General features: G+C 33.7%; 2 protein-coding genes across 3 annotated transcripts; one reads left to right on the forward strand and one right to left on the reverse strand.

Annotated features, from left to right (window-relative positions):
- Positions 1 to 3,266: 3,266 nt before the first annotated feature.
- On the reverse strand, positions 3,267 to 15,950 carry LOC138320399 (ELAV-like protein 1). Of its 2 annotated transcripts, XM_069263340.1 has the most exons (3): positions 15,921 to 15,937; positions 14,407 to 14,492; positions 3,267 to 6,485 (listed from the first exon to the last, which is right to left on the reverse strand). In XM_069263340.1, exon 3 carries the CDS (start codon positions 6,421 to 6,423, stop codon positions 5,347 to 5,349), a length of 1,077 nt encoding a protein of 358 aa, XP_069119441.1. In that variant the 5' UTR covers positions 6,424 to 6,485; positions 14,407 to 14,492; positions 15,921 to 15,937; the 3' UTR covers positions 3,267 to 5,346. The 2 variants fall into 2 exon arrangements, with proteins under 2 accessions (XP_069119441.1, XP_069119442.1); XM_069263341.1 differs by lacking the exon at positions 14,407 to 14,492 and having other exon boundaries at positions 15,921 to 15,950.
- Positions 15,951 to 17,543: 1,593 nt separating this feature from the next.
- Positions 17,544 to 21,247, forward strand: LOC138322380 (uncharacterized). Its single transcript, XM_069266420.1, has 4 exons — positions 17,544 to 17,672; positions 18,634 to 18,770; positions 20,650 to 20,820; positions 21,131 to 21,247. The coding sequence occupies exons 1-4, from the start codon at positions 17,635 to 17,637 to the stop codon at positions 21,202 to 21,204; spliced, it is 420 nt and encodes a 139-aa protein (XP_069122521.1). The 5' UTR covers positions 17,544 to 17,634; the 3' UTR covers positions 21,205 to 21,247.
- Positions 21,248 to 22,179: the final 932 nt, after the last annotated feature.

Raw genomic sequence — 22,179 nt, forward strand, 5'->3', positions numbered from 1 at the left:
TATATGGATTGGTACGTTGCAATTGATAAATACATGTTGTTATTTTCACCTATAGGTCGAAAGGCCTACGGAATAAAACGAATGAATGACTACACAACATTTGAATACACGTTACGCTGCTGAATATAAATTACGTATAATTACGTATGATATGTCCAACTGTATGCCTAACATAACTTTGTGCACATTTGACAGACTTGAAGATTGGCCATTCTGGAAATTTATTAGAATAGTCTATATATTTCCGGTTACCACGTGCATTTAGTTGTTAAATTTGATTGTTTGAATCTTGTCGAAGACAATATTAGACTTCTTCACCAAATTCCCTCAAGCAAATGTGGATTTTGAATCGGGAAACACTTACGAATACCAAAATAAACAACATCGCATGAAAAGTTAGAAATATTCTCAAAACATATAACTATATTAAAATGATATCAAATCAACTGAAATTGCAATTGCAGCATGTTCTTGGCCTTAGTAACGTAAAAAAGTGAATTTTTCAATTTTAGTTCACATCCGGCCGTTAAAACGCGTGTTAATCCATGATTTTCGGTGTCTACTCACGAAATAGTTGACTTTTATTTTTATAGAATATGAACAGATTGTTGATTTAGACAATATTTTGTTGTTGTTGTAATTGTTAGAAATAGAACAGAATATGTAGAAAAATAGGTCTTAAATACTATGTTTAATTTTTTTATTGAGGTGGTCGAGGACTGTTCCCTTCTTACGCAATTTACGCCATTTTGACAGTGGTCTTTGACTGGCTGTCATAAACAAACCAACACGTAAACTTAAGGTAAACCGTCCCTTCTGGTTTCCTCTCATGGATTTCGTTCATTTTTTGATATTTTGATTTTAGGTATACCCTGATCACAAAAACCGCATAAAAATCATATGTCACCGGGTTAATTTTTCTTCCAGGGTTGCTTAAAGATATGTACAAATGACTTAATAATCCGGATTTTAAGGATTTTTAAATAAATAATATTTCCTCCCTGTAGCAACCCTTAACATATAAATAATATACCTGTAACATGTTCATACCTTCAGTAGGTGATATAGAATTCATTACTATATCCAATAAGCTGGGTTTTCCACAATAAAACGAAATATCGTTATTTTAAAATTAAGTCCGGACCCAATTTTGCAAAAATTGCATAAAAATAGTAATATTTTCTTTTTTTCTGAAAAAATGATCTCAGGAAAAATCGATTTTTTAGAATTTCCATGAAGACTGGCTTATTTGCAATACGAAAAGCCAATAAAAAGTATGCCTCACCGCATTATTTTTCAAATTATGACCGATTTGCTTCCTACAACCCCTTAAATTTTGGTCTGAAAATGTTAAAAAATAGGCGAATCTGTAGCACTTTTCAACGTTTTATGTTATTCATCTACCCTTGTTAGTTTTTACCGATTGGCACACCTTTATATTTATACACTTCAAGTAAACACTCGAAAAGGTTCTAGACGAAATATTTGCTCGAATGCCGATTTCAGAAGCGAGTTGTAATAGGTGGGTACGGAGAAATAAAATACGTTTGCCGGGATTCAGATAGCGACGTAACAAACGTATGACGTCACAGAAGGGACGGTCTACGTTAATTTCAATTTTGTTTAAAAATATTCGCCATAAGTTTTTCATCAGTTGAAATTACACAAAATTCTCCCATTGCTTACTATTTTAATTTTTGTTCGAGCACTTGTCAGGGGAGTCTAGTATAGTGCGATTATATGTATATAAAAAACCACCACTATTCTAATTTTGTGTATAGTTTTGCATGGTTATCAACTAAATATCGTGACCTCCATTTAACCATTGGTATATACGTTAAAAGTTACCATAGGAGTAAAATGGTTACTACATTGTAACAATGTCCCGTCAGCTTCTGGGTGGCTTCGCCCCCCATACCCCCTACCGGGGCTTCGCCCCTGGACCCTGAGCAGGGGGCTGTCGCCTCCTGCACCCCCAGGCATGCAGGCCTATCCATACCTAGCTACGCCTCTGAATATATGTTTAGCCACACGCTTTTAAACATGCAGTTTGAGTTTGGGTACGGGTACGTATGCTGTAGATACTGTACTTGTTTCGCATGCAGAATATATCGCTATGAGTATCGGATACAACAAAGTGAGATAATACTCACAAAATTAATACGAATTTTAAATGTATGTGAATCTATTCTAATTCATCGCCTATGGTATAAGATATAAAGGCTACGGCATATGCCATTTACACGTGTGTGGCATTGTGCACGAAGTTAGACGTGAACGGGCGCGTGGTTGTTACAAACGTCTGTAAGTCAGAAAGCAAAGACTTGTAGAAATGGTCATTAAAAACACACATTATACAAAATAACAATTATATGAGTTCATAAAATGTTCACAACTATTTGTTATCATAATTTTTTTATGCCAAGAACGTAGATGATATTGATCCTTTGTTAGGCAATTTGCCGTACGACAGATCAAGAGTGGGATACGTAGCTATATGCATACATAGTACACAATTAACAATGGCTTTAGGTTTCGTATTTTGAAGAAATACGTTTATTCAATATTTTTAACGTAATGATATAAAAATACCTATAAATCATAACAAACGAAGTATTAATTATGATACACGTATATTACATAAAAGCCTATCATCGATTACAAGGTCAAGGGGAGTAACTCGTACGTGCCAATTTAATTGACTAAGAACACGGAATTCGGCAGTCCGGACGGTTTAGGCTGGGAACGAAGGTGTGCGGATTATCGAGGGTCCACTGTATAGGCCTCCTACATTCAGAGAAGTTGTTTAAAGATGCGCCACCGCTGACAAATGGTATTTTTTCACTATCAAAAACAGAAGCAGACGATTTAGTATTGTTCTTCAGTTACAAAAGTTACTTACTTTACATTAATATTACCACCATTGAAAAGTTTGAGCTTCTAATTTTACTTAAAGTTAAAAATATGAAAAATAATTAATTGCATCCCGAAAAAATTCTGCGGCACTATGTCCTATATGGAATGAAATACTGATTACGCATGCACCAAATGCAAAACAAATTATCTTATATTATTTTTTGTGTTAACTAGACATATTTACACAATTAAACACCAATTATTGTTCAAATGATGAATACCATTTATACTCTGTCGGCGGTGGAGCATCTTTAATGGGAAAAGTTGATGTCAGATTGCCACCTGGATGGCGCGCTACAGCATAAGCTCACTTATGCATAATGCAAGTATGCTAATAAATGATTATAGGCTGCAGTATACGAGACACTTTATTGTTCATAACTTCATACTTAATTAACATGGATACAAAATAGTGATGGCATTCATTATCCTATGAACACCATCATATATAACCATAACATTCATTTCCCAGTTCATACATATATCCAAGTAAAGCTAAATATATATTTGAAACTTCATTTCTGAAGATTCCTTTAATTGGCAAACTTTAGCACATGTATCTGAAACATGTGTTGTACACTCTAATGAATCATTGTCTCATTTCTTTGTATCTTGCATTTATACCTTTATAAAGGCATCACATCTTCCGTTTTCTATCGGACTACAAAGTTCATAATCACCTTAGAAGACTCTAGGAGTCTTTATGAAAATAATGAAATACCATATATATTCAATCAGTAACAATGAAAAGACTATTATGGTGCAATTCTTAAAAATGTTTACAGTCAACAAAACGCAAAACCATCAATTAAATGAGCTAATATCAGAAACTTATAAACACATTGTATATATGTTTCTGCTAATATGGATTTCTTGAATTGAACTTAATCAGCAACAAACTCTCTCAGAACATCTTACAATTGGACATGTTTACACACGTAAACATCTCAACACTTCACAAATGGAAATTCCCACTCTGCCTGAACCAGTCTTTTTAAAGCATTATATATATATCATTGTTTAATAAGACTCCACATGTAGATACTGACCATAATACTAGTTTATCACTTTGTAGCAGGAGAGTTACACTTATACAACACATTGGGCAGGTGAGCTAATTAAAACTTGTATCCTACAGTAAATGTACTCACATAATTATTTGCACAAAATTACAAATAAACTAAATCAGATTATGATTAAGATACATTTGACTGCGTATATGATGGTATGTAAATGAATGGACTGGTTGGAGAAGATATGTAAATGATATTGGAACAAATTAAATAAAATTCATTGAAAGTGATACATGTACATCTAATGCAAAAGTGTTTGCCTATGGCATTGCTTGTTCATAACAAGTCACCTAATACAAACTACAGGGAATGTAGCTGAGGTTGATACATTGTAAACAATCTCTCTTTCGTGGCTACTTGATTTAGAATTTCTGTTCGAAACAAGTTTTGCTAATATTAACGTTCACAGAATCAAACTTGAGTAGAATTACACTTCATTATAATTATATTAAGTTCATGACAAATTTAATTTGCAGCGCAAACAAACTTTGGTGAATTTACCTTGATTTAAAAGTATGCTAATGTAAATTGTGCATGACAGAGAGATGATTTACAAAAGTTTAAAAAGTTGTCAACATAAAAGGCAATTAATGAAATGCCAAGGAAAATGAGTTAATACTGAGTATATTAAAGGGAGACAACCCAATATAACAGAAACTGCATGGCTTGGGAAACTGAAGACAATTGCATTGATTGTTCTTTTCAAAATAACAGACAGAAATAGTGTAGCATGGTGAATAGAATGTTGTATGTATTTTATGAAAACTTCAGTATAAGTGACAGAGCAACAACTCGCTAACAATATTTCAAAATCCTCACATATGACTTTCAAGTTGGTGTCATCCATCTAAAAAATTAACACACTTCCTCCAATCTTGAGGATGTGTTGATAGGTAACTAAGCAATAGACAATAAATTATGGATCCATGTAAACTTGTCTCTAGGTGTCCTCAATATTCATCATCAGTATAAAACAGTAGAGGAATGACAAGTTCTTCAATACTTATAAAGGAAGAAATAAGGTATATATTACAAGAATTTCAGTTGTATTGCTGCACCAGACAATGTTGTTTTTTATCTAGTTTTTAGATTCATATGAATTAACCGACTATATATGTAAACAACTTTTCATAGTTTTCAACACTCAGTACATATACAGTAGCACTCGAGATTCAGGTGAGAAACATTCTGTTAATCTCATTTTAATATCTGAGGAGCCAGGCATTGCATTCAAGTATGTGTCTATCTTAATATGGAATGCACTCTCCAATATTGATTAAAATGTTTTTATATTATTTTTTTACCGGTAGCACATTTGTATGCATAAATGTTTACAAGTCAAATGATTAAAATAATTTTACTTTTTGAATGATACAGAGAGTTGCCTCCCTTTGTGCACATAACTGTTCAGGTTGAGTATAGCATTCTGTGCCTCGCGGTAGTTGGTCATTGTGACAAAGCCATAACCTTTACATTGACCTCTCTGATGGTCATATATCACATTCACCTTGGATACAGTTCCAAAGTCTGCAAATAGTTCTACAAGTTCTTTTTCTGTGCAATCGTATCCAATGTTGTATGCATATATAATATATCCACCCCCGGGTGCCAGATGGCCTGTACCCCCGGGACTCCCTGAGGAGGAGCCACCACCATAGTTATTCCCCTCTCCCATGCCTCCATTATAGCCATGACCTTGGGATCCACCGTAGCTATACATGTTTCCATAGTTCATGTTTGGACCACCATAATTATTCGGGCCATAATTGTTCATAGCTTGACCTCCCATTGGGTTAAATCTCATCCGGTTGCCAGGTGGGTTTCTCATTGGTCCGGCCTGACCTCCCCCTCCTATCGACTGTTGGTTGTAGCGTTGACCTGTCGACATATTCTGTTGCTGTTTCTTAGTATTATCATCAGCAAATTTAACAATCAATGGAGCCTCACCGTCACATGGAGGTTTACCATTCATTCCTGCTATAGCTTCCTCTGCTTCAGTTTTCTTACTAAACAGTACAAATCCTACACCTTTTGATTCACCAGTTTGCAGGTCTATTAGAACACGAGACTGCACCACAGCACCATATCCATCAAAGATGGCTTCTAGATCTGCTTCTTTAAAATGTTTGGGGACATTCCTGATGTACAAGTTAGCTCCCTTGTAGGCCTCCCCACCTGGTCGTGCTAATGCCACTTTGATTATCTTATTCTGAATCTGAAGACCATTGAGTGTCTGAATTGCACGCTCGGCATCCTGAGGACTGTGGTATTCCACAAACCCAAACCCGAAACTGTAGTTTGTAGCTTTGTCTCGGACAATTTTGGCTGACTTGATAGGTCCAATGGAGAGGAACATTGATGTGAATTCATCATCTGTGAGAGTCTGTGGTAGGTAGTTAATGATAAGATTAGTGGTGTTCTCCAGTTCCTCCATCTCCAGTCACGGTCTGCTGTCTCTGTAGGATTGGTAAAGGTCGTAGCCGGTCACGGTCACGACTTCAGACACCCAGCAGCAAGTTGGAAAAGGAGAAAAAAGAGAAAGAAAAAATTAGTATCATTTTTAAAAGCATATTATAGCCAATGGTTCTTTTTCTTCCGTAAAACAAAGAATTTATTGTTGTAACATGTCAAATGAGAACAACTGTTAATACTGAAAGTCAACCCAGTAAGCACCCCTATACCTACAAGTACCTTAACTGGTCAAAAAGTCTTATATAATGAATTAAATTTTTTATCAAATACAGACTTGAAATAGTCTTTGGATTTCTTTTCAACTGGAATATGCTGTTAAAGTTCTATTAATTTAGGTACTTTTCATATCCTCAATTTCTAAAATATCTTAATCGTCCAGCTCTTTCAGTCAAATATGGCATGATGATCATCAGGTGGACCAAATAATACATTTATATTAGAAAAAGGTATTTGGTCAAATATGGTATGATGATGGACCTTGTATTAAATGTTCATCAAAATTAGGGTAAGGGTTAGGGGTTAGGGTTAAGGTTAAAACTTTCTGTAATAAGGAATGTCATATTGGCCTTGGTAAAGCTTACAGTACGATGTGTATCTATCTCTCATATTTGAAAGTTACACTCAATGATCCATGATGATAATCAAAGGCTTAAATATTATTCATGTATATACTGCAATACTTTTGACATAAACTTTGACATAAATGATTCCTATAAGGCACATGCTGTGCAGTGTACTTTACTTTCCATCTTAACATGAGTGATGTTATTTGATAATGTATGTTTTTCTAACAAATCCCACCGTTGGCCACCACCAGGTATACCATACTGTAAATATCCAACCCAATAAGCACGCCATCCTTTCTGAAGCCTCAATTATACTTAGCTTGAATTGAATGCAGATAGAAAATATGAAAACTATGTAGGTATCTAAAATAATATCAAAAATATGTCGGAGTCTTTAATAATATAAAAACTATGTCGGTGTCTTTAATAATATGAAAACTATGTAGGTGTCTTTAATAATATGAAAACTATGTAGGTGTCTTTAATAATATGAAAACTATGAAGGTGTCTTTAATAATATGAAAACTATGTAGGTGTCTTTAATAATATGAAAACTATGTAGGTGTCTTTAATAATATGAAAACTATGTAGGTGTCTTCAATAATATGAAAACTATGTAGGTGTCTTTAATAATATGAAAACTATGTAGGTGTCTTCAATAATATGAAAACTATGTAGGTGTCTTTAATAATATGAAAACTATGTAGGTGTCTTTAATGATATGAAAACTATGTAGGTGTCTTTAATGATATGAAAACTATGTCGGAGTCTTTAATAATATGAAAACTATGTCGGAGTCTTTAATAATATGAAAACTATGTCGAAGTCTTTAATAATATGAAAACTATGTCGGAGTCTTTAATAATATAAAAACTATGTAGGTGTCTTTAATGATATGAAAACTATGTCGGAGTCTTTAATAATATGAAAACTATGTAGGTGTCTTTAATAATATGAAAACTATGTAGGTGTCTTTAATAATATGAAAACTATGTAGGTGTCTTTAATAATATGAAAACTATGTAGGTGTCTTTAATAATATGAAAACTATGAAGGTGTCTTTAATAATATGAAAACTATGTAGGTGTCTTTAATAATATGAAAACTATGTAGGTGTCTTTAATAATATGAAAACTATGTAGGTGTCTTCAATAATATGAAAACTATGTAGGTGTCTTTAATAATATGAAAACTATGTAGGTGTCTTTAATAATATGAAAACTATGTAGGTGTCTTTAATAATATGAAAACTATGAAGGTGTCTTTAATAATATGAAAACTATGTAGGTGTCTTTAATAATATGAAAACTATGTAGGTGTCTTTAATAATATGAAAACTATGTAGGTGTCTTCAATAATATGAAAACTGTAGGTGTCTTTAATAATATGAAAACTATGTAGGTGTCTTCAATAATATGAAAACTATGTAGGTGTCTTTAATAATATGAAAACTATGTAGGTGTCTTTAATAATATGAAAACTATGTAGGTGTCTTAATAATATGAAAATATGTAGTGTTAAATATGAAAACTATGTAGGTGTCTTTAATGATATGAAAACTATGTCGGAGTCTTTAATAATATGAAAACTATGTAGGTGTCTTTAATAATATGAAAACTATGTAGGTGTCTTTAATAATTTGAAAACTATGTAGGTGTCTTCAATAATATGAAAACTATGTAGGTGTCTTCAATAATATGAAAACTATGTAGGTGTCTTTAATAATATGAAAACTATGTAGGTGTCTTTAATAATATGAAAACTATGTAGGTATCTTTAATAATATAAAAACTATGTAGGTGTCTTTAATAACGTGAAAACTATGTAGGTGTCTTCAATAATATGAAAACTATGTAGGTGTCTTCAATAATATGAAAACTATGTAGGTGTCTTTAATAATATGAAAACTATGTAGGTGTCTTTAATAATATGAAAACTATGTAGGTGTCTTTAATAATATGAAAACTATGTCGGAGTCTTTAATAATATGAAAACTATGTAGGTGTCTTTAATAATATGAAAACTATGTAGGTGTCTTTAATAATTTGAAAACTATGTAGGTGTCTTCAATAATATGAAAACTATGTAGGTGTCTTCAATAATATGAAAACTATGTAGGTGTCTTTAATAATATGAAAACTATGTAGGTGTCTTTAATAATATGAAAACTATGTAGGTATCTTTAATAATATAAAAACTATGTAGGTGTCTTTAATAACGTGAAAACTATGTAGGTGTCTTCAATAATATGAAAACTATGTAGGTGTCTTTAATAATATGAAAACTATGTAGGTGTCTTTAATAATATGAAAACTATGTAGGTGTCTTTAATAATATGAAAACTATGTAGGTGTCTTTAATAATATGAAAACTATGTAGGTGTCTTTAATAATATGAAAACTATGTAGGTGTCTTTAATAATATGAAAACTATGTAGGTGTCTTTAATAATATGAAAACTATGTAGGTGTCTTTAATAATATGAAAACTATGTAGGTGTCTTTAATAATATGAAAACTATGTATGTGTCTTTAATAATATAAAAACTATGTAGGTGTCCTTAATTATATGAAAACTATGTAGGTGTCTTTAATAATATGAAAACTATGTCAGAGTCTTTAATAATATGAAAACTATGTAGGTGTCTTTAATAATATGAAAACTATGTAGGTGTCTTTAATAATATGAAAACTATGTAGGTGTCTTTAATAATATGAAAACTATGTATGTGTCTTTAATAATATGAAAACTATGTCAGAGTCTTTAATAATATGAAAACTGTGTAGGTGTCTTTAATAATATGAAAACTATGTAGGTGTCTTTAATAATATGAAAACTATGTAGATGTCTTTAATAATATGAAAACTATGTAGGTGTCTTTAATAATATAAAAACTATGTTGGTGTCTTTGAGGTAGCTCCATACTTTTGGTAAAACCCATGTCATTTTTTTCTAATAGGTCTTATTTTCTTGCATTTTTCGTGTAGATTTCAAATCTGTATAGAAAAATGGGTGTTCTCCAACTACTTTTTGAGATATTTAAGCTTGAAATATACCATCTGTACAAATTTGCTGGCTGCAAAAAGAGGCCTTGACGGTTACCTGAGTACTGCTACAGAAAGAGCATTGCAAAGTTGTTTCAAATGTATAAAAATTATTTACGAATTAAAATAAACTTTAAAGTTGAACTTTCGTATTTGAATTTTTTTTTTTTTTTTTTTTTTTTTGTGATAGTTAGTGTATTATGTTCCCAAACCTTATGCTTAAAATTCCAATTTGCTTTGCCAACGTTAAACATCAAAACCAAACTAGAAGTCAGTCAGTGTCGGTGGTTTTATAAATTTCACTTTTTAATTTATGGAGATTATTTGGTTCCATCAAACCTGTGAATTCAGAAGGTTTTTGAAATTTTATCCATTTTGACCCATTTTGGCACCGCCCCTCTGGTCCCTGGGGGTCAGCCAGGACCAATATGGATATGGTGTTAAAATGCTATTTCAGGCTAATAATTCTAACCCAGTTTGACTCATTTCCTATTAAAACTAAGCAAATAATGTTCATATATGTGTTTTTCCTATATAGACTATAGTATATTTGACCCCATCCCCAGGGGAAAATCTGAGATCCCAGAGCCATGAAATTCACAATTTTTGTAAAGGGCCTTAAGACCTTCCAATCTATGATGAGTATTTGGTTCCATCAAATCTGTGAATTCAGAAGAAGATTTTTGAAGTTTTAGCCTATTTGACCCTTTTTTGCCCTGGCCCTAAGGCCCCTGAGGGGTCAGCCAGGACCAATATGGATATGATGATAAAATGCTATCTCAGGCTAATAATTCTAACACAGTTTGACTAATTTTCTATGAAAAATAAGCAGATAACATTCATAAATGTGTTTTTCCTATATAAACTATAGTAAACTTGACCCCTTCCCCAGGGGGAAACATGAGACCCCAGGGTCATATAATTCACAATTTTTGTAAAGGACCTTTCCATCTATGAAGGGTATTTGATTCTACTAGTTCCAGAATTTCAGAAGAAGATTTTTGAAGTTTTAGCTTATTTGACCCCTTTTGACCCCACCCCTAAGGCCCCTGGGAGTCAGTCATGGAAAATTTGTAAATAGGATTCAATGGCCATTTCATAGGGATACTTCTGACAACATTTGACACATTTCCTTTCACAAATGACCAAATAATGCTCAAAAATGTATTTTCCCTATATAAACTAAAGTGAACAGTCGGGCAAGGATAGCTAAAGTCGGTAAAAATGGTGTGAATGTATCCAGTATAATTTCTTATGAAATAGAAAAATAAAATCTCTCATCAAAAATTGTCTGCGTACGAAGAAATTAATTTAAAGTATAGGAATCCTAAAACATCCTCCCGGCTGACTATGTCCGTGGTTACATTTCCACGCAGCCTTGCTTTCAATGCTTTCAACTTTTCTTTTTTCCAATGGTCAGAACTGGGAAACGTAAGCAGAACTTGACCGTCGTATTAATATGTGAGAACTTTTGGAAGGCCAATGAACGCATTTAGACTGGTTTTCTTTGCCCGACTATTCACTTTAACCCCCTCCCCAAGGGGGAACCCAAAACCCCAGGGTCATATAATTTACAATTTTTGTAACGGACCTTTAGACCTTTCTATCTGTGAAGAATATTTGATTCCATCACATCCATGAGTGGAGAAAAGACTTTTGAAATTATAGTCAATTTTACCCCTTTTGGCTCCTCCCACAGCCCCCAGGGACCATATAATTCACAATTTTGATTGGCCTTATGCCTTAGAAGGTTTGTACAAATTTTCATTGAATTTGCTTCAGCGGTTTTTCAGAACAAGCCAAAAATGTAAATTGTTTACGGACATACGACGGACAACGGATGAAGCACGAGGACGGACAAAAGGCGATTAGAATAGGTCACTGAGACTTCGTCTCAGGTGACCTAAAAATTCATGAAAATATGTTTTTCGTAATATTAGGGTGAATGTAGTCTCAATCCTGTTGATCCTTAATTTCTAACCATAAAACAATATACAAAATTATTGTATTTGTACAAATGCTAACTAATTTTCTTTATTTCCGAGGACCGTTTCTACAAGTAATTATCATGTTTTGCCATGTTTTCGCCCCTTAAAAGCAATGAATAGGCAAAGAAAGAAATGAAAACCCATGTCAATTTCACAATATTTGTATATGATATGCCCAAGGTAATATATTTTTCAAATATCATATAAAAACATTGGGTCCTCGATCAAATTTTCACAATTTTGTAAGCTTAAAGTTTGTAACTCACAACCCTATCCCCATTTCATCCAGGGCTTAAAGTTTGTAACTCACAACCCTACCCCCATTTCATCCAGGGCTAAGATTGGTCATATTTGACTATTTTTTTTAAATCATGCCACAAAAAAAACATTCTACATCAATTCATATGTTTTGGTCATATTCTATCTGGTTTATGTCTGTTTATTTTAATGGTTTTCTCTAAATTTTGTGTTTTAAGGAAATCTGTAGGCGATTTTTTTAGAATTCCAGAATTTCAGTCTGGATGGGTCCCCTCTTATCATTTATTGCAACGAACGTTACTTCTGGTGTTTGAAAGTCCATTCCCATTAACGACAGGGACCGCAAAAACCTCAGAGATAGCATGTTATATTCACTTCATTGCTTTTATTTGATTTATTTAATGATTTTAAACATTAAATATTATATGTAGGCAATTTTCACCTATTGAAAAAATATCAAAGTGGAATGTTGTAGCGCATCGGAAACCATTCTGGAATTCAAAACAACCTCAGCAGCTTCCAGTTTAGTATCACATGAATTGGCACGGTTTTCAAAAGTATGGACCTACCTTAATAGTTTCTTTTGCAAATCGATTTATGGCTTACTTTGTGCAGTAACTTTATGAAGGGCTAGTCCAAATTTTGTTTTACTATTTATAACCAAGTGCCCTTATTTTTTTTCTACATTTTGTGTTTTTTAAACTACCTGGGCGCTTACTGCATCAAATACGGTAATCTAATCCATGTGACCTCCCTGAACTCATCAAACCCAAAGAAAACTTGTCAATAGAAACTGAAAATCTTACAAATTAAGGCAATAAGACATATTTGTACATTCATTTTATAATGTTGTTTGATCAAATGGATATGTGTTTGATCCCAATATTGGATATTATATTAGCACACTACTAAATTGTCTTCACTAAATCTTTTGATTATTTATTAAGGGCTGTTGCCAGAGAAGGAAAATAATCAAAATATGTGCCCATCTGACCAGCTGCCCAGAGTGACCTTGTAATGATGGAAACTTGAGGACATGGATCAGTGAAGAAGCAGTCAACAATATATATATATATACACAAAGGTTATGGATCAATATAAATGTAATCCTTCATGCAACTTGAAAATCAAAGAATGTGAAGTTTAACTATTTAGTAGTATTACTTGTAAAATTATATATAAATAAGATTACAAATATTGTGGTGTAAAATAGTCCGTACTAAAATTAGTGACTGTAAAATGATTAAACTTTCAACAGTAACATTAAATTCTTAATTGAGAAATGATTTTTGCATATTTGATAACTCATCAGTGGAACTTTTATATGAAATTAGAAGCAATAAATCAAACTCACTTACCAAATTTACCTATAAGTATTGTATGTAAAGTAATATGTGGCTAAATCCCAAACATTTTCATAGACAGCTTACCTCATTTATTATATTAAATGTCAACTTTTGTGTGAAATTTTTTCGAAAATAAAAAAAAATCTGAGATCTAGTCAATAAATTCTCTATAAATCAAAAATTGTAATTTAATTTTTTGGAAATGATTGCTGATGACACAGTTTATACTGTTTTATCAGCTGCAACAATATGATATAATATACATTATTAGAGGGCATGCAGATCTAGATGATCAGTAAATGAATGGCCACAAATAAAAGTAAAATGGGAAAAAGTAAAGAAATTTTAGCAAAGTTGATAAAATTATTCAAATAATAAATAGATTCCAAGCAAGGATTAAAGAAAACAATACATGTGTATATGAAAATGAAAATTAAGATCATATAATTGCATCACTGACAAAAATTAAGAACTTGATATCCTTTGTTTTACCTTTGAACAGTTTGATTAAAATTTTTCTACAAAAAAAATATTCAAAACTTTACATATATCAAACTTTTCTATCACTGCATAGCTTTGGTCATTGGCATATAATAACAAATAAAACATAAGTAATAATAATACTAAAATAGAGTCAGAAAAATAAATATACACAATAATATTCATCAAAACAAACAAAAAGCAATAAATCAAAACAGTCATCTGAAAAATAATAATAAAATATTCCATGAAATAGATAATTACCTTTTCTCCAAGATGGCCCAAAATAAAGTCAAGGACTAAAATACTTTAAGCTGGAACTTGGAAATAGATCCTAAAATAGGTTACTCCTATAGCAAAACAAATAATAAAAGAAGAAAAAAAAACATCAATATCTGTGTAATATAATATGGTGGAATTTTTTTATAAATAGGCAAATAGAAATATAGAATAGGTAAAATGGGCCATTATTGTATCAACTGGAGAAAATAGCAAATAGTAATGAATTTCCAGCAATTAATACCAGATACAATAACATGTAATATACAGGCTTGTACCATGTACTGTACATGCCTGTTCGGTGGTTAGAAGAGTATGTTCCAGATTTAAAGTTAAAGTGCGGAGATATGTTCTGAATGCTACAAAAAGATGAAGCAAATGTGATAACCAGGTATAGGTACTGAAGGTACCGGTAGTTTGATAAGAGTGACAAAGTTTTAAATTTTGCCTGCATCTACTAGTAAAGGCACTGGTACCTACCGTATACTGTACAATCATCAACATAGACACATTGGAAGCTAAATTGATATGTATATTCGTATAAGTGATTTCTTTGAGAAGTTATGGATTTACAGCATGTTTCACTACTCCTATTTATAACAAGAACTGTTTGAGAACCGCAAAACATGTCTCTGGAAATTTGTTGTTTTAATTCAGGTTCCATGAAATTTACCAGTATTATAAAATATAGCATTGTCATAACATAACTTAACTTTTTGGCCGATTGGAGTTCTGAAAATTTTGCATTTTCCCCCTTGAAGTGGTCCATACCCATCACAACTATCATAATTCAAAGTCATTGTAGAAATCAATGTCAGCTGTGATAGATAACAGTATTACAACACTTGCCCCAAACCTTAACCTGGCTATTTTGGCCTATTGGACCTCTTGAAGTACTAAAAATCCAGCATTTAATTGTCTCCTTCAAGAGATTGTCCACACCCATAGCAACAATTACAATTCAAAATCATTGTAGAAATCAACATCCAGTTTACTCCTACACGTGTATGAGGTCTTATTCTACCTGAATATATTGGACGCAATGTTAAAAAGTATCTCATCGTATTAATTAAAACCTCTTAACATTGTTGAGGTACATCCAGTGCAGTGTACATTGCAGCACAGTTTTTTCATTGTTTATTCTAAGTAATGACTTATTCTAAGTAATGTCATATGGCCAGATCACTGATCAAATGCTGTGGCTTATTTACAACGTACAGAACAGTGCCGTTATTACAATTCGTAGTGTGTGTATCGATTGACATGAATAACGAGGACCAGGAGTAACGACACACAATCACAAAATAACAAGACCGGCGAAAACGTAACGTTACATGTAGTTTTCTTTCAAAATAATTGAGTAGCATCAATGACACCTCTTGAAACGAATACGCATTTCAATATTATGTAACTGACATAATAAATTGGGGTTTTCAATAACTGTCTGTTCAGAAAAAACAATAATTTGGGAGAAGTAATTTCAACACGTGCATACTAACCCTTTCCAAGATGGCTGAAGTAAATGTGACGTCATACTAAGGGAGACCACTCTCATTTATCCATCACAAAGTTTTCTACTTTCACTTTGACTTTAGTTTTACAAAAGTAACAAACAATAATTGAACATAGAGACTCCTTTCTTACTTCTGATTTTTTAGTTGTATCAGCAAGCTCATACAAGTTCCCGTGGAATGTAAAGGTGGTGTGCTATCTGTAAATTTCTGTATCTGTATAATATTAACGACGAGGGGGTGGGGGTGGAAGGGGGGAAAGGGGCGGAGTACTGCCTGTTGTTCTTGGGTCCAGTTTTCGATGGCTGACTTGGACTTGAATACCTTGACAGATTTAGTGGACTTTCATGTAATTCTTCTTACATATTATAAAGTATGCATTTTCCAGGATGCTATTTTATAGTAGTCATGCATATCACACACTTTTACCATGTATTTGATGGACATGCATATGTTACAGGGTCAAGTGTGCAAGGGGTAGCGCGAGACTAAATACTTGCGGAGTGAGACCAGTCCTGCAGGGCTACTACTCCGGACATTGACTCGAGGTCGTTCCACGACATATACAGATGTATCTTTGACTTGTTGTCACCAACTTAGTCACAAATTCCACCCCAGCTAGTCTCATAAACAACAATTATACCAGATATAAATAAAAAAAATCTATATCAATGCTTCAGCTAGTTATTGCCTGGAAAACAAAATTTATAATAAAACATTCTATTTTTGGTAAAAGTGACCTTCGTAGTTGACATTTGCAAATATGCCCATTCATATTCTATCACTTTAAATATATTGGGAATCGGAACACATGTGGCAAAAACCACTTTGAATATTTCACTTCAGCATGGAATAAGGTCATTGGTGCTCATTTATGATAGTGGGCGGTATCAGGTCAAGGACAATCGCACCAAGATAACGATCATCAAAATCGTGTCTACTAAACCTGAAACCAATTATCATAACATTTTCTTTCTGACTATATAACCCATACTCTTCCTGATATCATTTTAAATAAGAAAATATGCATACAGATGCGTGATTTTGTCCGACAAATTACTAGGAACAGATTTTCTTACAAATCCCCTGCATTTAGGTCAATGCAATCTTGATCTCAAAGTCAATGGTTACTAGGTAAATTTTGTTTAATAGAACTACTTCCATAGGAAAGGTGTATCTCAAACACACATGTGTTTTTGCCGAGATGATACAAATTATACTCCTCTAATTTCCAATCTCTCAGAAAGAGACAGAACTGAATTGTTTATAACTGATCAGGTTTGATACAGAAAAAAAATCCGTTTGATTTGCAACTAAAACGTTTACATACAATTAACAAAGGCCAGTTTTATAACAATGATGTGACTTTGTGACAGGATTCCGTTCTTCTACATGTACTGGAGTGAACTAAGACGAGACACGAAAACGAAGATGTGACCGTTGTAGTCTGGATGCAGTGCCAAGTTTAGGAAAATAAAACCAATCAAACTTCATTAGAAGAGAACATACACGTTGTATTTACATCAATTTACCGAAATGTTTTAGCAGGCCTCTAGACACTATGATGTTTACAAGCCTGCTTTATCTTGGTTTATTATCATGAACTGTGTAGGCCGATCCCGGTCATATAATCACGTGGCTTCTCTATTTGTGTCGAACTTGGTTCCAGGTTTCCAAAGTTATCCGGATATTCTAGTCAGTCATGTTGAAGTTTGCCGTCCTCGCTCTGGTTTTCATAAGGTAATTTGCATTGTATACATAATGTATATACACAGCATAATGAATATTGATCTTGAATTCGTCATCTATTTTCAGTTTTGTTTGACTATTAAAAATCTGCAAATTACAAAGTACATCTACATGACCAACAAAGGATAATACATTGTCTATAAACTGTACATGGTAATCTTGAGTTCTTATCATGCAGAGATAACTTTTTATATCCATGCTTTAATGAAACTAAAATGTAAAGAGCGTGTAATATACTGAATGAATTGTATCACTTGCACATGCATCATACATTTACATTAATTTCAGCCTGCCGCCGTCTTTATTTGTTTTATACATTTGAATAACCAGGACACTTGGATTTGAAAAGATAATTTAGCTGGTCGTTTTGGAAATTAGATGAATAATTGCCGGGACCTGTTACATTACTTTGCTAAAACAATCTTTCAATACACCTCAGATGTATACAACTAAAGCACTACACTACACTACACTACACTACACACCACTACACTACACTACACTACACACTACACTACACTACACTACACTACACACCACTACACTACCCCATTCGTACAATATTAGTCATAATCAAAATGACCCAAAGGGAATTCGTGGATAAGAATTTAAAGAATCTTCACCGCCGACAAAGAATAAATGATACTCACAATTTGAACATAACTGGTGTTAACCTGTGTAAATGTATGTATAACTAACAAAATAAAATAACAACATAATAATTTCATCTTGAAGTATCTATAAGAAGCTCGAACTTTTCAATGGTGGTAATGGCGTAAAGTAAGTAACTTTTAATTTGTAATTGAAGAAAAGTACGAATTCATTTGCTGCTGATGGAGACAAATACAATTCGTCAACGTTGTAGCATCTTTAATTTTCTGAATAATCATGAACTGTGATATTTTATTGAATTCTGTAGATAAATATAAATATGTTATTCGTTGTTCGGCAGTGTGAAATCAGACGGAGACGAAGGTCACGGAGGTGAGAAGGGTCACGACCTTTTCCGTCGGTTCGACACCAACCACGACGACCACCTCAGCTCCGCAGAGTTCCGCAATCTCTTTCTAGGATTCGACACCTGGCCTGGTATACAATCAATCAATCATCAATCAATTCTTTTATTCTTCAAAGATGAGATTTACAAAACCAAAGAAATTTCAAAACATTTGACAATGCTTGTATCTTACATTACATGTTAATCATATTTATCTGGTAGTTTGGTACTGGTATTCTCTAATTAGAGTTTGTTCTAGAGATTCACTTTTTGTGGCTGTAAACTTCCTAGATGTGGTTTCCAAAAATTTTGCGCTGTCATTTAAGAAAAGTTCGTATTCTTCCTGTGACTGCAGCTTATTCTTGAATGCTTTACAATCCATTCCAAGTAGTATTCTCAGAAAATGTTCGTGTGAAAGATTATCTATATACGTACCGTGATAATTCGGGTCCATATGTCGCGAGAACCTTTATAATAAAATTAATTCTGTCCCTTTTTGTAAAGTGGCACTTAGATGTGAAATGGAGAATAGGATCTATATACAGTTCCTCGCAGTTTTTACACACTTCCTCATTCCATGTTGGAGTATAAGTTAACATTTTGGTAATATATCGTGTTGCATGCGTGCAGGGTATTTTCCACAGTATATGCGATGAATTGTATACAGTGTATATTTTGGAAGCGAAGAAAATCTCCGTCCGCAAGCATTCGGTCCCTTAGTAGCATATTTTCATAGTAAAAATATATCGATGAATTTACCAGTCTTTTCCACACAATTGTGGAGGGGAATTGCGCTGTCTTGACATATTTAATCAAATGATTTTAATCTTTTAAAATCTTAATAATATCGGGTATAAATCCAGTTTGTTCAGATGAATTATCAAGATATTGGTATAAACGAGACAAAAATAACTGCTTTGTTAAAGTTTTTTGGCGGCAAGGCAATAAGCGTTTGGAGAAAAAAGTTTCTTTTTGTCTATCTCCGCACCAATTCGTAGTATTCCAAGCATTGGCTCTGCAATGTCTGAACGAGTACGTTTCTGAAAACACTGAATTCTTTTTACACTTTCATGTTGGAAGATATTGAGTCTTTGACTATCTTTCTGAATAGGGTTGTTCCAAAATTGCGATCCGTATAGTACTCTGGGTAAAATTGCTTTCTTGTATAGTCCGGCAAAGACCGTTGGGTTTGTAGTTTTACAGTCTTGTCCAAACCTTGTCATTAGATTGGATGATTTCCGTAACTCCCAAATGAAATGCAAAGTTTCATTTTTTGACAATATAACTTACGTTAAATACTGTCGTTGGAATCATATAAGATAAGTATGGTCCGTTTCTTCCATATATTGCTTGTAGTGACCTTGTGTTACTGTACACTATTGGTGGTATCGAAAATATAGCAGTACTTATCCATAGAATCAAAAGCCTCTGCACGAATACTGCAAACTGTACGTGTTTTCTTATGTAGTATATATAGACTCATTATTATAAAATATAGAGGATGATCGTATCAGTGAGCATGAGTTTATTACTAGGTTGACGGTTATATTACAGAGGGTGGTCGCATCAGTGAGCACGAGTTTATTACTGGGTGGGCGGCTATATAAAGATTCTTTATTACAGAGGATGGTCGTATCAGTAAGCACGAGTTTATTGCTGGGTGGACGGCTATATAAAGATTCTTTTATTATAGAGGATGGTCGTATCAGTGAGCATGAGTTTATTACTGGGTGGGCGGCTATATAAAGATTCTTTATTACAGAGGATGGTCGTATCAGTAAGCACGAGTTTATTGCTGGGTGGGCGGCTATATAAAGATTCTTTTATTATAGAGGATGATCGTATCAGTGAGCACGAGTTTATTACTGGGTGGGCGGCTATATAAAGATTCTTTATTACAGAGGATGGTCGTATCAGTAAGCACGAGTTTATTGCTGGGTGGACGGCTATATAAAGATTCTTTTATTACAGAGGATGGTCGTATCAGTGAGCACGAGTTTATTGCTGGGTGGACGGCTAGTCATAGTGAGTTGAGCCAAGCTGGGTCTACTCCGCTGTTTTTCCTCCGTACAGACGTCGACCATGATGGCGCAGTGACAGCGGCCGATGTAGACACGCTCTTCTCCATGTTTGATGAAAACGGTAGGTCGTTTGTTGTAATATTTCAGACGTACGATTGGCAATCTTAAATTACATTAAGTTCGTGTGGCTTATGAATACATATAGGTCATTGCATATATATACGATAATTTATCGTTGGATAACTACATTTGAAATATATCGTTTATACTAACTTAGTATAATATGTAGTTGTATGATGGATGGAGATTGTTCCAGAGATAATATAACAGACTTCCCAGCTGGTGCATTGTAACTTGTATATAACTATTTACAACATGGATGACCTACTTATAACTGGTTATGGGTATAATGACTTTTTGTTTATTTCCAGGTGACCACTCTGTCAGTGATCGGGAGTTCTGCGACGCTTTCACTGCCATGTACTACCACATAAAGAGCTGTTAGTTGTTAACAGTGATATTAATGAAATAAATCTAATTCTGTTCTCTTTTTATGTTATTTACATTTTTGTGATGATAGAAGTTAGTAGTGTGGGGATTCAGGGGAAGATCATTGTCCAAGAATGCAAACAAAAGCGAAATACACGGATCACACATTTACTACAAAAGATGTCCATTTTTGCAGGAGGGAATAGATCGGGGAAAAACAACCCAATTAAATTGTTAGCTGGTAGGTATCTTTATCAGATGTTGTTTTGAGACAATTTTCGTCGGGTAGATAGAATGTATTGTCTAGTAGAGAAAAAGAGATAGATGTCTATCTGTCTCCTGATCAAGATAACTATAACTGTATACCATGTAACTTGAAACCTAGCTAGGTATTCTGGCAGCTTTGGGAACACATGTTGATAATGGAGGAGTTCGTGTCATTTGTCCGACATACATGTATGATGACATGAATAACCCTTGAATTAGCAGTGTGAAAGTCAGTGTAGTTTTTGGAAGCACTCCTTACATTTTGTAGACATAGTGTTCTCCCCAGGAAAAACAAAGATGACCATGGATATAACACGGGTACCTTGGTGCCTACAAGGACCTATGACCATGGATATAACACGGGTACCTTGGTGCCTACAAGGACCTATGACCATGGATATAACACGGGTACCTTGGTGCCTACAAGGACCTATCGGTTGTAACAAGTGAAGGCCCTGCAGGTAGGGCTTTAGAATTGTACCTGCTGCCCCTATTGCATGATCGTAATAGGCGACTAAATTTAGGATCTTATCTTTTCTCTTCTTCCTAACTGACTTTATCTTTCCTAATGCCTCCCTTGGCACCGCCTCACTTTTGGCCTTGAGTTGAGCGTTCGCCCCTGTGAGGAAGGCTCTGGGTTCTGTCCCCTGGCCGAGACACACCAAAGTCTATAAAAGTGGTAGTTTCTGCTCCTGCTTAGCGTTCAGCATACATGGAGTGGGAC

Source organism: Argopecten irradians, chromosome 4 (assembly GCF_041381155.1).
Source record: "Argopecten irradians isolate NY chromosome 4, Ai_NY, whole genome shotgun sequence".
NCBI lineage: Eukaryota > Metazoa > Mollusca > Bivalvia > Pectinida > Pectinidae > Argopecten > Argopecten irradians.